Source organism: Mauremys reevesii, linkage group 10, assembly GCF_016161935.1.
Source record: "Mauremys reevesii isolate NIE-2019 linkage group 10, ASM1616193v1, whole genome shotgun sequence".
Lineage (NCBI taxonomy): Eukaryota > Metazoa > Chordata > Testudines > Geoemydidae > Mauremys > Mauremys reevesii.
This window is the reverse complement of record NC_052632.1, coordinates 7722529-7738070: the sequence shown is the minus strand read 5'-3', so window position 1 is coordinate 7738070 and position 15542 is coordinate 7722529. Positions and strand designations below refer to the sequence as shown.

Here is a 15542-nt window from a genome sequence, read left to right as displayed (position 1 = left end):
TTTACAATGTGTCTGAGCCCTGGTGACCAGTAGCACTGACCCTGAGCTCCCTTCCTCTTGAAATTTTTGTCCTAAGAATCAATAGCCGCTACTGAAAATGAGATTGTGAGAGTGAAATGTATTTTAGAGAAACCAAACGGTTTTAGTTCCCACACGTTTTAAATGTAATCTGTCATATGGCAAATCCCAACAGCATATGCTGCCTTATCGAATAACATGGTTATGCCTTCTGAGAAACTTTTATTTAAAAAAAATACTACTACTATTGGGATGCTGTGTATTATGTAGTTATTGTATAAGGTCTCAGACTATGTAACAAATTGGTCTGAACAGTAGATGGCACCATGTCGCTGTTTTAAGAAGCAAGTCAGTATTTTGTGTAAAAAGCGCCTTATTTAATATTAGGACAGTTTAAAGAACTGGGCTGAAATCCTGGCCCCACTGTAGTCAATAGCAGTTTCGCTCTGGTGCCTGATAGTATTTTTTTTAAATCGTTTCTATTTAGAAACAATGCTTTGTATTTATCCAAGATTTTCAGCCTCTGTAAGGATATTTTCAAGAAAATATCCTGTTTTTGGTTCTGAAGACAGGATCCATCACACTTCAAGTGATGCTACAGTCCTGTCTGTTGCAACAGGCCAAATCCTGCTCACATTGCTCAGGTGCTGTAGTCAAGGGAACAGGATTTGAATCCTCGTATTCCCACCACAGCTAGTGTCTATAGGAGTAGGCCCTCGGAGGAGTTAGTGTTTTTTAAATGAGACTTTGAAACTGGCATATACACAGTTTAAGACATTTACGTATGTGTTAGCTGGTCCTGGCTGGAAAATGGGGGTAAAAGGACCAATCTTTGTGGAGAATGATGGTTTCTCAAATATTCTATGTTTCCTGCTATGATAAAATCAAACTCTGGCTGAAATGACCAAAATGTAGTGACTAAAACACCCAGTGAAGGGAAGAGAGACACGTTTGTCAGGCAACTCATGAATATTAATAAACATGAATCTATTTGCCCCACCTTCCAACTGTTTAATTTGATAAAAATTTATGTTTGACCATAGGATCAACTGCTACAATGCCCTTTATGCACAAGCTCCTTTTGGTGGCTTTAAGATGTCAGGAAATGGCAGAGAACTGTAAGTTTGTTTTGTTTGAGGGATGTTGGGTTTTTAACTCAGTTTTGTTTTCTCTCTTGAATGTAGAACATTAAATGCGATATTGTAAGCGTGATGACTTAATAAGGATTTCCCCAAGCTTGCCTTAAACTGTTGGGGCTGGATTTTGTCACCCTTGCACCTCTGTGTAGTCATTTATACCAGTGCAGTGTATCATAGAGTTCGAGACCAGAAGGGATCACCAAATCAGTGTGACCTCCTGTATATCATAGGCCACCAACCCCTGCACATTAAACCCAGCCACTGAAAGAAACCAGACCCAAGTATTACAGGCCACAGGAGACTAGACTGTTACGTGCCACGGGGAGAGAATAGGGAGACTAGACTGTTATGTGCCCGAGGCCCCTGCAATGGCAGAGAAATGATCGAGTGAGGGTAAGAGGGTGTAAAAACTTCTATTGTGATTTGTTTGTGTGAATAGTGCCCTTCGAATCCCCCTCGCCCAGCCTGCAAGTCATCCACAGCACTCGGTGCTCTCCATCCTAAAACCGCTTTTCAAAACTCAGTTCAATAGCTCCTATTCTTGCTTTAATGATGAAGGATGTTTCCTTGCCAGGTAAACATCAGACCAAGGCTGTCATGTAGTTAATTCTCCTTGTTTCACCTGCTGATGGAGGTTAGGGCTTGGGGGTGGGGATGGGTTCCTGTGGCTCTGCCAGAGAAAAATGAATTCTGCCTTCCCCATTCCAAGGCTTTTCAGTTACTGAAGGGTGTTGCCAGCTTTTTCTCAGTACCTCTGGAAATCAGGTCTGTCTCAGGTTGGTCACCCCAACATTCTAGCACCCAACTTAGCATCCACTCTTGAAAATTTTGGCCCAAGGTCCCATGTGAGTCATCAGTACTAGGAATAGAACTCCTATTTCCAGAGGCGGGTTCATCGCTGCATTACTCTGTTCGGGGGCTTCCTAAGGACCCACTTTGTCCTAACCACCGAGCTCCTCTCTAGGTGTTCACTCACAATCTATTATAAACCATTTCTATTGGCTTTGTTTTGGAAGAGAAACGTGTTCAGATGCTTGATTTGCTAAACAAGATGGAGAGCAAGGATGATGAATGGTCCTTCTAAAGGATTATAAAGACCATGAGAAAACATATGGCTTTCCTTCGTCTGAGGGCCTGCCTAATTAGATAATCTCATCCGGGCTTTACCCCTTGGGCAATGAAGGGGAAAAGGGGCAAATCCCCCCCTGACCTGGACGTAATATAATGAATGCACCTATCATCCAGTTAGAGTTGTTTCTACACTAACATTATTTCTTAGGACACACACTACAAGTCCTGTGTTCTCTCTCCCTCCTTTCTCCCCCCCCTCCCCCTATGTACAATACATGCTCCCACACAGAAGCTTATTTTATTCTAAGGAAGAAGAAAGCAAGTGTAATTTTAGTTACTGTCTACAAGGTAATAATAGTGTGCATGCAGTGTCTTTCCTTCTGCAGACTCCCAAAATGCTTCATGAATTCCACCAAGCTGGGAATTGGGACATTCCTCATGTCAATATTAGCCATTCAACCATTGCTAGACTTGTATCAAAGCTTACTTATATATAAAAGTGCATTATGAGTAGGGCCCTACCAAATTCATGGCCACGAAAAATGCATCATAAACTGTGAAATCTGGTCTTTTGTGTGTTTTTACCCTATGCTATACAGATTTCATGGAGGAGACTAGCATTTCTCAAATTGAGGGTCCTGACCCAAAACGAGTTTGTTGAGGGGTCGCAAGGTTATTTTAGGGGGGAGGGGGATGTGGTATTACCATCCTTACTTCTGTGCTGTGTTCAGAGCTGGGTGGCCAGAGAGCAGTGGCTGGTGGCCGGGCGCCTAGCTCTGAAGGCAGCGCCCTGCCAGCAGCAGCACAGAAGGAACGTGGCAATACCATACCATGCCACACTTACTTCTGTGCTGCTGCTGGCAGTGGCTCTGCCTTCGGAGCTGGGCTCCTGACCAGCAACCCCCACTCACTAGCTGCCCAGCTCTGAAGGCAGCACCGCTGCCAGCAGCAGCGCAGAAGTAAGGGTAGCAGTACCACAACCCCTCCCACCCCCACACACCAACCTTGCAACCTCCCCACTACTCCTTTGTAGGGGTCCTGACCCAAAATTACAACACTGTGGAATTTCAGATTTAAACAGCTGAAATCATGAAATTTACGACTTTTAAAATCCTATGACCATGAAACGTAACAAAATGGACAGTGAATTTGGTAGGGGCCCTAATTATGAGACACGATGGGTCAGCTCTCCAGTTGGTATACGTCAGCAGAGCGCCATTGGCTTTCATGGGCCTACGTTGATTTAAAGCAACTGATGATCTGGGCCTGCATAGCTTATATAAAATGTAGTGATATTATTAAATAAGAGCTGCTTTCACCCAGCACGTATCATGCATGAAAATGTAGTGTGATTAAAATGGCAAATGCAAGCGCTGTAACTGCTTTATTTTTTTTTCAGTGGTGAATACGCTCTGGCAGAATATACCGAGGTGAAAACAGTCACTATTAAACTATCCCAGAAGAATCACTGAGAGAGCTGGAGGCCTAAAAATTCTGACACTCTGAATGTGACACGCAGCCATGGGGGACAAGTTCAAAACATGGGGAGAGGGGTGGGAGGAAGAAAACAGCACTTCTTTTTTCAAAGAACTTTTTTTACTTTTTATAGAAACTTTTTGAATCTACTGGACTTTGAATGCTCGTCGATTAGCTTTTGGAGACAGAATTTAATTGACCTATCAGCTGTTCATTCTGTGCCCTCACATGCTGAATGCTGCATTCAGTGGACTAGTCCTTGGCTTTACATCAGTCTCTTACCAGTGACCAAACTTCTGGTCACATGGTGCTTTACAGAAAGTTTGTTTTTATCATACCGTGACTTTGAAGGCAAAATCACCCCCAATGCCATATTAGAGAGACCCAAGGCATCACTAGCATGGAATGTTGAAAGACCTGTGGACTTCAGCTGGTATAAACCAACATAGCTCCATTGACTTCAGTGGCATTGCTGCTGATATAAGCCTGTAGAACAGCACTGAAATCACAGGAGTTATATTGGGGGGAAGAGGAGAATTGAGCCCCGTGGGGCGGGGGAGTTTATTTATGTTTTTGTGGAAGGTTATGTAAAGCACTTTTATCTGAAAGAGTTGTCTTGGTCTCTCTAATACACACACATCCTCCATAATGGGGACAGCGTAGCCCCATTGACGTCAATAGGGGTTTTGCCATCGACTTCAGTGGGACCAGTTTCATCCTACATATTTAGACTTGAGGAGGAGGGCAACTTTTGTACCCCTTGTATTGTGATGCATGTACTCTACTCGTACTGAAAAAAAGTCATTGACTCACTAACCTGTCTGGCTTCAGAAGAGTTCATACGGTGTATGATAAATCTTCACTAAGGCACTTTTCACAAGAGGATTTTGCACTGCATCTACAGTAATGGCGCCAGCGCTCCTGCCAGCCTTGTGGCAGGGCATGCACACTGCAGAAAACATTCATGGGCTAGGAACCCAAATGGAAATCTTCCAAAAGAAACAGAAGGCTGGAGAGACAGCAAAACATGTCTCATTTCTCTGCCATCGTTTTTATCCCAACATGTGAATCTCATTTTGTTCAGCTGGAGCTGTTCTTTATGTTGAGCGGGATTAGCAAACTCCCCTAAACCTCTGTTTTTTTTTCCCCCACCCCCAGATGAATGTAATTTAACATAGATTTCTGAAAATACGCTGTGAAAAAGAAATTGCTCCCAGGCCAGGACTGTTATGCAAAGTTTCAACTGTCTCCATTTCATGGGCTAAATCACCTAGGGTCTATGCTGGAGGAAGCCATTGTGCAACCTGTAGATGGGCCCCTGTCAGTTTGCGGTATAAAATTCCTGCCACACTGGCAATCAGGCCCCAAACTGGGCAGCACTAGCTGGGGAGGGCGATTTGTGGTGAGGCCAGTTCCAGCAAGGCTCTGTCTAGAATCCTCAACCAAGATAAAAGCTGAGGGAAGGCAGGTGATGGGCAAATACCCCACTCAGGCATCATGGAAGCAAATTGGCCTGAGGTGTATAACTCCTTTGTGTCGTACCTAGGACTCCTAAGGCAGCGGATGCCTGTTGACTTCACTGGAGTGCTCATAAGACCCTTTGTTGTCAAAGGAAGTTATGCAGGTGTCTAAAGCAGCAGTAGATAACAAATCCCAGAAATTAGGGTTTAAAGTGGAAATGCATTGTGGGGCAAACCGCAAAGCTAGAGCATAACCCAATAACTTTCTTCCACCAGAGAGGCTCCTCCTGGATAAGTAAGAATTGTTACCATGCTGATAGATGAGGAGGTATGAAAGAGGTTTAACAAGGGAGTTCAGCCCCATGCAGTCACTGAATCTTGAAAGAAATGAGGCTTTTGTGCCCCTTAATCTCTGATCATTCATAAATAACATGCCACTGACAGCTGTACACAACTGGTTGGAGGAGAGGGGTGGGGGTCTGCTCTCCCATGGATGTAAGCGGTGAGACTTCCACAGATGCATCACCCCACCTAAATGCAGAAGAGATCCCATGAAAGTCCAAATGGGAAAACTGTAAATATATTTCTATTTTTGTAGTACATTTAGCAAGATCTAAACTGTCTTATCAGACAAGCAGCTTACTATTGCCAACTTACATTTTCTAGAGCTACAAGCAAATGATCTGGAAGCAAGGTAAATAGTAAAATGAAGCTGGAATAACAATAATAACTAATATAGCTGTCTGTATTTTTTTTGTTTGATAAACATCTTGGGGGAATGAAAACATGACAACTTCTGAAATGTACAATCTTTTTTAGCATTTGGCTTTTATATATAATATTTTCACTTTTTCCCCTCAAGTTAAACAAATGACTTAGTAATGTATTCTCTTACTGTATAAATCAGGGTTTGACTCTACACACTGAATTTTCTAAATTATATATCGAGTAACATTAGCCACTAACATAAAATGACCCGTTAGAGGATTTATATTCTTTCATTGCACAGTAATACTTTTCATATGAAATACTACTTAATTTTTTAAAAATATATTTATAAATTAGAGTACAGTTAATCTAATGTATTTTTATAGCTGAAGGTACATAGAATTACTATATGTGTTTAAACCTCATGTATATATTTAGAATATGGGTATCTTTTTGTAATATTAGCTTTTCAATTCTTAATAAAAATGTTTAACTTTTTGTGGTACAGTTTGTATAAATGTTACAGGTGCGATCTTGTCCACTAAAGAGTGTGTGTGTGTGGGGAATCCTCCTGACTTTACTCAAACAAGTAAATATGTGGCTTTCCGCTGTTGACAGAACAAAATTTGAAAATCTACAGCCAGATTGTGATACCTATACTCACACTGAATAGTACCTGACATCATGGGTTGTCTCATTGAACTCAGCGAGAATATTCAGAATAAAGATCTCCTTGGTGTAAAAATATCACGCTCTAGCACCAATGAATAACTTTTTTTAAAAAGTAATTTAATACTATTACATATTAAAGCTCCGTGCTTTTAAAAAGAAAATTACAGTGTGGTTTAATTACACCGTCTATGGATTACTTTGAAATCTGCTCTGAATAAATAAATTATATAATTGTCTCTTTATTTGAGTAAAACCTAAATAATCTGGGGACTTTCCATCCAGCAGAAGTGTCTATTAATCCAAACACCTGTCTGTCTGATCACAGTCACTCTTTCCTTAGATCTCCCTTACGTGGGTAGGGTATGTAACCTATAAGGCCTTTATTAGAAGAGTCTTGTGTTTGTCTACACTGGCACTTTACAGTGCTGCAACTTTGTCGCTCACGGGTGTGAAAAAACTTAGTGGGATTTTCAAATGCATCTAGGTGCTGGTAAGTGCCCAGGTGTATAAATATTGCTACAAATTTGTCCTGTAATTATTAACTGATAGCTATGGACAAAGGGATCACTCTGCGTAAATGTACCCCAAATTAGACTTGGTTTAACTTGCACTTTTTCTATCCTCTTTGTTATGTCTGTTACTCCCTAGGAGGCCTGTCACTGATTTGATCAGACATGTTTTTTAAGCCAATCTCATGATTTGGGGGTGGCCGCATGACTTTTGGCAATATTGATTGTCAGTCTCAAACATTAAAAAATCATGAGTGAGGCCAGAGAAAATCATGAGATTGGCATAAAAAACAGAAGAATTAGTAATTATTTTTATAAGTTATTTGCCTTTATGGCTACAGAAGTGTATATGTTTTTAAAAAAATGAAATCTGAGGTTTTTCATGCAATCATATAAGGAGGTGGGGTTTTCAGAAAAGTACTAAATATTAGAAAACGTGTCTGTGCTTCATCAATTCCAAAGACAGAAGGGTCCACTGTGATCATCTATAACACCGCCCATAACACTTCCCCAAAATAATTCCTAGACCCTATCTTTTAGAAAAGCATCCAATCTTTAGTATGGACTGGAGAGATGTAAATTTTAATCCACACTAGCGTGTTGTGCACTAACTGATCCTGCTGGTGTGCATAAAAAGTTTCCTAGTGCATGCTAATGTAGACTTGTTTTTAGATAGCACTACGTGCACAAGAGAACTTTTCATGCATGTCAGTAGGGCCCACATGCAGGGGCGGCTCCAGGCACCAGCACAGCAAGCGCATGCCTGGGGCGGCAAGCCATGGGGGGCAGCGTGCTTTCCCCCCCACGAGGGAGTCAGGCGCCCTGCGGCGGCGTTTCCCCCGGTCCCGCAGCTTCGGTGGCAATTTGGTGCAAGGCGCCGAAGGCTTGGGACCGTTAGATCACCCGCAGAAATGCTGCCAAATCCACGTGACCAGCAGACCGCCCGCAGGCATGCTGCCAAAGACCGTCTCCTGACTGCTGTGCTTGGGGTGGCAAAAACCATAGAACCACCCCTGCCCACACAGGCCAGTTTGTGTGCAACATGCAAGTGCAGTCTAAACTTTACACCCCTCTGGTGCGGACTAAAGCACCATGTAGACAATCCCTTAGTCAAATTGTGAGAGTTGGCCACATTGGCAAAGTGGGCATAAAACACTACTCAATCTCCTTATATCCCTACTCCATGTGGGTAAATGGCTAGGCAGTGGAAAATCATCCCCAACCTCTTTCTAGTGTGCACACGCTCTCGGTGAGTAGGGGGAGTTCAAACATCAAAAGCCAGACTAGAAAACACCAGTCTATTTTTTTTTAAAGTCACAATTTGGGGGCAATCTCCTGATTTTTGCACATGTGGGGTTGGTGATAGTGCATGCACACATTGCCTCATGGACATTCCCCTCTCGCACACTTGCTCCTTTACATCCCTGGTTCTCAACCAGCGGTATGCATACCCTTGGGTGTACGCAGAGGTCATCTGGGGTACATCAACTCATCTAGATATTTGCCTAGTTTTATAACAAGCTACATAAAAAGTACTAGCTAAGTCAGTAAAACACTAACATTTTATATTGCTCTATCTACTATATACTGAAATGTAAGTACCCTATTTATATTCTAATCAATTTCTTTTGTAATTATATGGTAAAAATGAGAACGTCAGCAATTTTTCAGTAATAGTAATTTTGTAAGGAAGTAGTTTTTAAGTGAGGTGAAACTCGGGTTATGCAAGACAAATCAGAATCCTGGAAGGAGTCTGGAAAGGTTGAAAGCCTCTGCTCTACATCACGCCCTTACGTCTCCACCCCCCTTCCCCACTGCCTAACACACTCCAGTCTGATAAACTCCACTGCCTGTGTACACTGGCTCCTCCTCACACCGTTTGCACACCCTTTGCCTAGCCCTCCCCTGTCCTCCAACTCTCCTCTGGCCTTCACACACACAACCCCCTTTCTCCTCACCCTCTCTTCTCACACTTACCCCCCCACACACACTACCCCTTCTCACCCTCACTCCTCACACTCACCCCTCCCCTCATTCACCTCCCATGCAGACTCCTTTCTCCTCACCCATTCCCCACCCATTCACCCCTTTTTGCTCATCCCCTCCCCTCACACTCACCCCCATCCTAGGGCCGGCTTTATGAACTGCGGGGCCCAATTCGAATACCCAGCAGCGGTGCGGGGCTTCAGCAGCAATTCGGCGGTGGGGGGTCCACTCCGGGTCTTCCACGGCACTGAAGGACCCCACCACCACCAAAATGCTACCAAAGACCCCCAGAGAAGACCCCTCTGCTGCCAAAGACCCCAGAGCGGACCGCCGACGGGTGAGTAAAAAGAAAAAAAAATTAAAAAGGCGCCTAAGGCATGGGGCCCGATTCTGGGGAATCAGGGGAATTGGCCTAAAGCTGGCCCTGCCCCGTCCCCTCACACTCACCCCCCCACACTCCCCTTTCTCCTCATCCCTCCCCTCACACTCACCCCCACACACTCCCCTTTCTCCTCCACCTCCCGTCACACTAACCCCCATACTCCCCTTTCTCCTCACCCCTCCCTTCACACTCACCCCTGCACACACACTCTCCTTTCTCTTCACTCCCTCCTCTCCTCACCCCCTCCCCTCACACTCACCCCCCCCACACACACTCCCTTTCTCCTCACCCCTCCCTTCACACTCACCTCCTCTCCTCACCCCCGCCCTCACACTCACCCCACACACACTCCTTTCTCCTCACCCCTCCCTTCACACTCACCCCCGCACACACACTCTCCTTTCTTCTCCCCTTCACACTCACCCCTCCATTCCCCTTTCTCTTCACTCCCTCCTCTCCTCACCCCCTCCCCTCACACTCACCCCTGCACACACACTCTCCTTTCTTCTCCCCTTCACACTCACCCCTCCACACACTCCCCTTTCTCCCAACCCACCCCCACACTCCCCTTTCTCCTTCCTCCTGTGCGCGCGCGCACACTCACTCCCCTTTCTCTTCACTCCCTCCTCTCCTCACCCTCTCACACTCACCCCCACACACTCCTTCTCCTCACCCCTCCCTTCACACTCACCCCCCCACTCCCCTTTCTCTTCACTCCCTCCTCTCCTCACCCCCCGCCCTCACACTCACCCCCCCACACACACTCCCTTTCTCCTCACCCCTCCCTTCACACTCACCCCTCCATTCCCCTTTCTCTTCACTCCCTCCTCTCCTCACCCCCTGCCCTCACACTCACCCCCGCACACACACACTCCCCTTTCTCCTCCCCCTCCCCTCACACTCACCCCTCCACACACTCCCCTGTCTCCTCACCCCTCCCCGCGCCCGCCCCCACCTCTTTCCCCTCCCCACCCCTCCCCTCACACTTCCCCACACACACACTCCCTTTCTCCTCCTCCACGCTTCTCTGTGGATTGAGGAAGTGCTGGCTGCCCTGGCAGGCTGCGCACAGCCCTGGCTCCTCGCTCTCTTCTCTCCCGCCCTCCCGCGTCCCGAGCAGCAACAGCCCGCAAGTTGCTCCGGCCGGAGAAGCAGGAGGCGGCATCGCGGCTCCGCACCCCAGAGCGGCGCCCCCCTGGCAGGGAGGCTCTGCCCCGGCTGCGGGCGACACTGGCAGGAGGTACAATGGCTTCGCGGGGACCCTGCTGGGCTGCGTAGGGTTTCGGTGCTTCTGCTGCTTCCCCTTGGCAGCCTTATGGCAGCGAGGACGGACCTTGCAGGGTCCCGCCCGCAGCAGGGCTCGCACCCTCCTCCCCTCTGCAGCAGGACTTGCCCCTGCGAGGAGGGGGAAGCCGGGGTCCCCTAGTGAGCCCCAGGCCGGGGTTTATGTGGCCCTCATCACCGCAGTATCTGAGCCCCCTCTTCCTGGCCGCCCCTCCCCGGGCTGGGCACTGGTGTGGCAACCACACACCTGCCTTCTTCCAGGCGCTCTCCAGCTGTGCGCGTGTGAAGGGTACAAACTGAACGGAAACCTGGCTGGAGACAGGTCCTGAAGGAGGTTGTGCTGCCATGGAGAGGAGGGGTGTTTCCCCAGCCTGGGCACAGGGCAGGCTCTTTAGAGAGGCACAGCGCCCAATGGGGCACACTCCGCTCCACAACTTTGCCAGGCCCATGGCGAACCAGGTGTCACATCTAAATAGCAGCTGAATGTTCACCTCTGAGGTTTGAAGCTACTCGGCGCTTGGCACTAGGGTGGGTGTGTTTGGATGACTTACCTTGCTGCTGCTCTTTTGTAATCCACAGCCAAAGGGACCCTGTTGGGATAACCACTTTTCTTACCTTGGTTCCGCAGAATTAGAGCTAGTTGAATTTCTTTCACTGCTATCGGTTTTTTTTCAATGAAAAGTGGCTTTTGGACAAAGGGTTAATTTTCATGGCAAAATGCTTTTGTTTGAAAGTTTTCAGTGTTTTGTTGAAAAAACAAACTTTAGGTTTTTAATTTTTTTAATTAAAAAAAGTTGAAGACAAGTTTGTTTTTGCCAAAATATTTTTTTTGGGGGGGAGGGACGGCAAATCATTTCTTCACCCGCTTTCATCAGAATTTTAAAGATCTAATTTATTTTTAACCATTTATGCTGGTCCCATTATTTGCTTATCACCTGCTCTGGAAGAGGAAACTATAATTGTCTGTTTCACCTTTTGTTTATTCTGTATGTGTTCATATAGAATAATGAAGACAGACAACATATTACATAGCACAGAACTAGTCCAGAACCGTTTTCCTTGGAGTAAGGCCCCCAAGCTTCCAGACATTTAAGCATATTGTTAATTTTACTCATGTAAAAGCTCACATTGATATCACTGAGACTACTTATGTAAGTAAACTTAAATACATGTGTATGTGATTACAAGCTCAGGGCCTGTCAGTCTGGTGCCTCGGAGAAATTAAAGGGTGAGAAGAGGTTAATGAAAAGAAAACATTTCTATAGATATGGATTGTTTGGGGTCATTTTTAATAGAACCTAAATTTGGGATCCATAAAGGAAATGTTTGGGTTAAATAAATCATAAGCAGGAAACGGTTGTCCTTTCCTGAAAGCTGGTGGTAGATGGGAAATAACCTATATTAGCTTTAAGGAAAACCTTCCTTTTATACAATAACCATTACAACAGCCATCAGGAAGCACTCTGGGGCTCCAGAATAGAAACACTTCACTTTTATAGTGCAGAGTTTTAATTATTATTATTATTATTATTATTGTTTTATTACTTTCTGCTTATATAGACCTCTCAGCCGATAATTTCAGAGTGCTTCATAAATAGTAATTAATCAAATGTTACTATATGTCTGGAGGGAGATCTATATGTCTGGAGGGAGATCAATAATATAACCACTTTGCAGATGTGGAAACCGATGCACGCAATTTATGGGATTTGCTTGAGATCACACAGCATACCTGTGTCAGAAGGGGAAACAGAACCCAGGAGTCCTTGCTCTGACCACTAGCTCTCCCTCTGTCTGCTGCTATGACCAGTGATATCGTGTACAAATGAATTGTCACTTATCCCAAAATTTGAGATAGATTCCCACTTTTGACACGTCACTTGCAGAGCACTTAAAGTCCTCCACAACTGACTTAAGTTGAAAGATGCAGTGCAATGTCATGGTATTCATAGAATATCAGGGTTGGAAGGGACCTCAGAAGGTCATCTAGTCCAACCTTCTGCTCAAAGCAGGGCCCATCCCCAACTAAATCCCCCAACTGTCCCCTCAAGGATTTAACTCAGAACCCTGGGTTTAGCAGGCCAATGCTCAAACCACTGAGCTATCTCTCCCCCAACTGATTTAGTCACATGGGACATTAGGAGAAAGGTGGCAATCCAGTGGCGAATGCAACAGATACAAAGGGTTGGGCTTGAATACAAACTCTTTTCTGGTTCCAACTTCTGGGTTGTTTTTTTTTGTATCTTTCAATCATTCTTTATCTAAATAGGCACAGGGTGCTTTATTTTTCACTCTGCTTTTATTACATGTTATGAGCGATATTAGTGACAAGTCGTTGCAGGGCACTGGACTAGATGAACTCTCAAGGTCCCTTCCAGTCCTATGATTCTATAGAAATAATTGGACTTTTTTTTTCTGCACAGAGCTTCTGGTGATCCAAGGCAGCTCAGGATACATTGGCTTCCTATAAAGACCAACGATGGATTGCTGTTTAGCAGGGATTTAGCACTAACAAAATGCCAAGAGCCACAGTCTCTTCTCGTTGCATTGGTAGGTATTAGAGGTATTAATATCTCTTCTGAGTGTGACTGCGTCCTGACACAAGCCTGTGATGAGTTGGATCACAGAAACCCTCTTGGGAGCTGCCACCTGATGTGCCCAGACTACTTCTACCCCTGCTTTCCCTGCCAGCTCGGGACCCCAGCACCCTGTCTTGCTGAGCCAGACACTCCCGTCTGCTCCAACACAGACCCGGGGTCTGAGTTACTTGCCCCAAAGCTGCAGGTTTACCTGAAAGCAGCTAACAGAAGTGTTCCTGTCTTTAACACTCAGATGCCCAACTCCCAATGGGGTCTAAACCCAAATAAATCCGTTTTACCCTGTATAAAGCTTATGCAGAGTAAACTCATAAATTGTTCGCCCTCTAGAACACTGATAGAAAGATATGCACAGTTGTTTGCTCCCCCAGGTATTAATACAGACTCTGAGTTAATTAATACAGAAAGTAGGATTTAAGTGGTTCCAAGTAGTAACAGACAGAACAAAGTAAGTCACCAAGCAAAATAAAACAAAATGCGCAAATCTATGTCTAATCAAACTGAATACAGATAATCTCACCCTCAGAGATGCTTCAGTAAGTTTTTTCCTCAGACTGGACACCTTCCAGGCCTGGGCACAATTCTTTCCCCTGGTACAGCTTTTGTTCCAGCTCAGGTGGTAGCTAGGGGGTTCTTCATGATGGCTCCTCACTTTGTTCTGTTCCATTCCACCCATTTATATATCTTTTGCATAAGGCGGGAATCCTCTGTCCCTCTCTGGGTTCCCACCCCCTTCTTCTCAATGGAAAGACACCAGGTTAAAGATGGATTCCAGTTCAGGTGACATGATCACATGTCCCTGCAAGACTTCATTGCCTACTTGCCAGCACACAGGTATATAGGAAGACTTACAAGTAAACCACAGCCATCTGCAGACAATTGTCCTGGTTAATGGAAATCAAGATTCCAAACCACCATTAATGGCCCACACTTTGCATAATTACAATAGGCCCTCAGAGTTATATTTCATATTTCTAGTTTCAGATACAAGAGTGGTACATTTATACAAATAGGATGATCACACTCAGTAGATTATAAGCTTTGTAATGAGACCTTTTGCACAAAGCATATTCCAGTTACATTATATTCACTCATTAGCATATTTTTATAAAATTATATAGACTGCAACGTCACAGAGCCCACAGTTGATTTGTACCAGTGATGCTTCATCCACCTTTATGCTCCACAATGTTACCTGTTGTGAATACCCCTGACACCATCTCTGGCCTTGAATGTGGCATAACATTGTTTTCAAAGGCAGTGGTTTGAGCAAAAGACTCAAGATGCTATTCCAGTCTGCTTTTGACTTGGTGAGTAATCTTGGGCAAGTCATTGCACTTCTATGTGCCTCAATGTACTTACCTACAAAATGGGTCTGATACATTCACAGGGGTATTGTGAGGCTTAATGAATGTTTATGAAGTGCTTTAAGATCTTTGGATGAAAAAGGCTGTGAATGCAAAATATTTTATACTGTTTTATTTTTTTTTTAAATGGCAATAATTCCTTTAGCCAGTCTCTAAAAGTGAGCCATTTGTCTGCTAGTGAATCTTGAAAGAGAAGCTGAGCAGATGCTGAATGGAATCTAAATCTGCATTAAAATATATTGCTCCTTGCTCTTAGTCCTGCTGAGAGGAATCTCACAGAAACTACAGAATCTTGTGTAACACCATCCTGTCTAATAGTCAATTAGTTTTTGCCCTGGAATGTATAATAACTATGTTAATGGAGTTAAAAGTTGAGTGTTTGTATAAGTATCTTTAGGGTAGAAAGCATTATAATGATGTTCTCCAAACTAACCATGACAAATCCAGGAAATTCAGGTTATACGTAAAAGAAATGCAAAGGTGTTAAGGTATGGAAATGCATATGTAAAGCATCCAAACAACCTTAGCTCTGCCTTGTATTGAGACCATGCAATGCATCAGCAGAGAGTGTAATTCTACCACAGAGAAACACTCTGCTGGGCACTTGCAGTTGGGTTACTGCTCTTTTCACGCACCTCAATGACACGAGACATAACCTATCTAGTGAATCTGGCCCCGTTCTCTGTCTACAGCAGGGGTAGGCAACCTATGGCATGCATGCCGAAGGCGGCATGCAAGCTGATTTTCAGTGGCACTCACACTGCCTGGGTCCTGGCCACCAGTCCGGGGGGCTCTGCACTTTGATTTAATTTTGAGTGAAGCTTCTTAAACATTTTAAAAACCTTATTTACTTTACATACAACAATAGTTTAG

At 44.7% G+C, this 15542-nt stretch overlaps 2 protein-coding genes across 8 annotated transcripts in view; both read left to right on the top strand.

Moving 5' to 3' along the window:
* ALDH1A3 (aldehyde dehydrogenase 1 family member A3) overlaps positions 1 to 6661 on the top strand; it is a 63028-nt gene extending 56367 nt beyond the window's left edge. For 2 of the 3 annotated variants that reach the window (XM_039492807.1, XM_039492805.1), the window contains exons 12-13: positions 1062 to 1136; positions 3628 to 6660. In XM_039492807.1, the coding sequence (XP_039348741.1) occupies positions 1062 to 1136; positions 3628 to 3700 (148 nt within the window). In that variant the 3' untranslated portion in view covers positions 3701 to 6660. Of the gene's footprint in view, positions 1 to 1061; positions 1137 to 3627 lie in introns of all 3 variants that reach the window. The other variant, XM_039492806.1, reaches the window with a different exon arrangement.
* A 3809-nt stretch (positions 6662 to 10470) lies between these two features.
* LRRK1 (leucine rich repeat kinase 1) overlaps positions 10471 to 15542 on the top strand; it is a 105829-nt gene continuing 100757 nt past the window's right edge. For 2 of the 5 annotated variants that reach the window (XM_039492341.1, XM_039492339.1), the window contains exons 1-2: positions 10476 to 10661; positions 13129 to 13255. The gene's annotated coding sequence lies outside the window, so the exon portion shown is untranslated. Of the gene's footprint in view, positions 10662 to 11124; positions 11234 to 13128; positions 13256 to 15542 lie in introns of those variants that run through there. The other 3 variants (XM_039492343.1, XM_039492342.1, XM_039492340.1) reach the window with 3 other exon arrangements.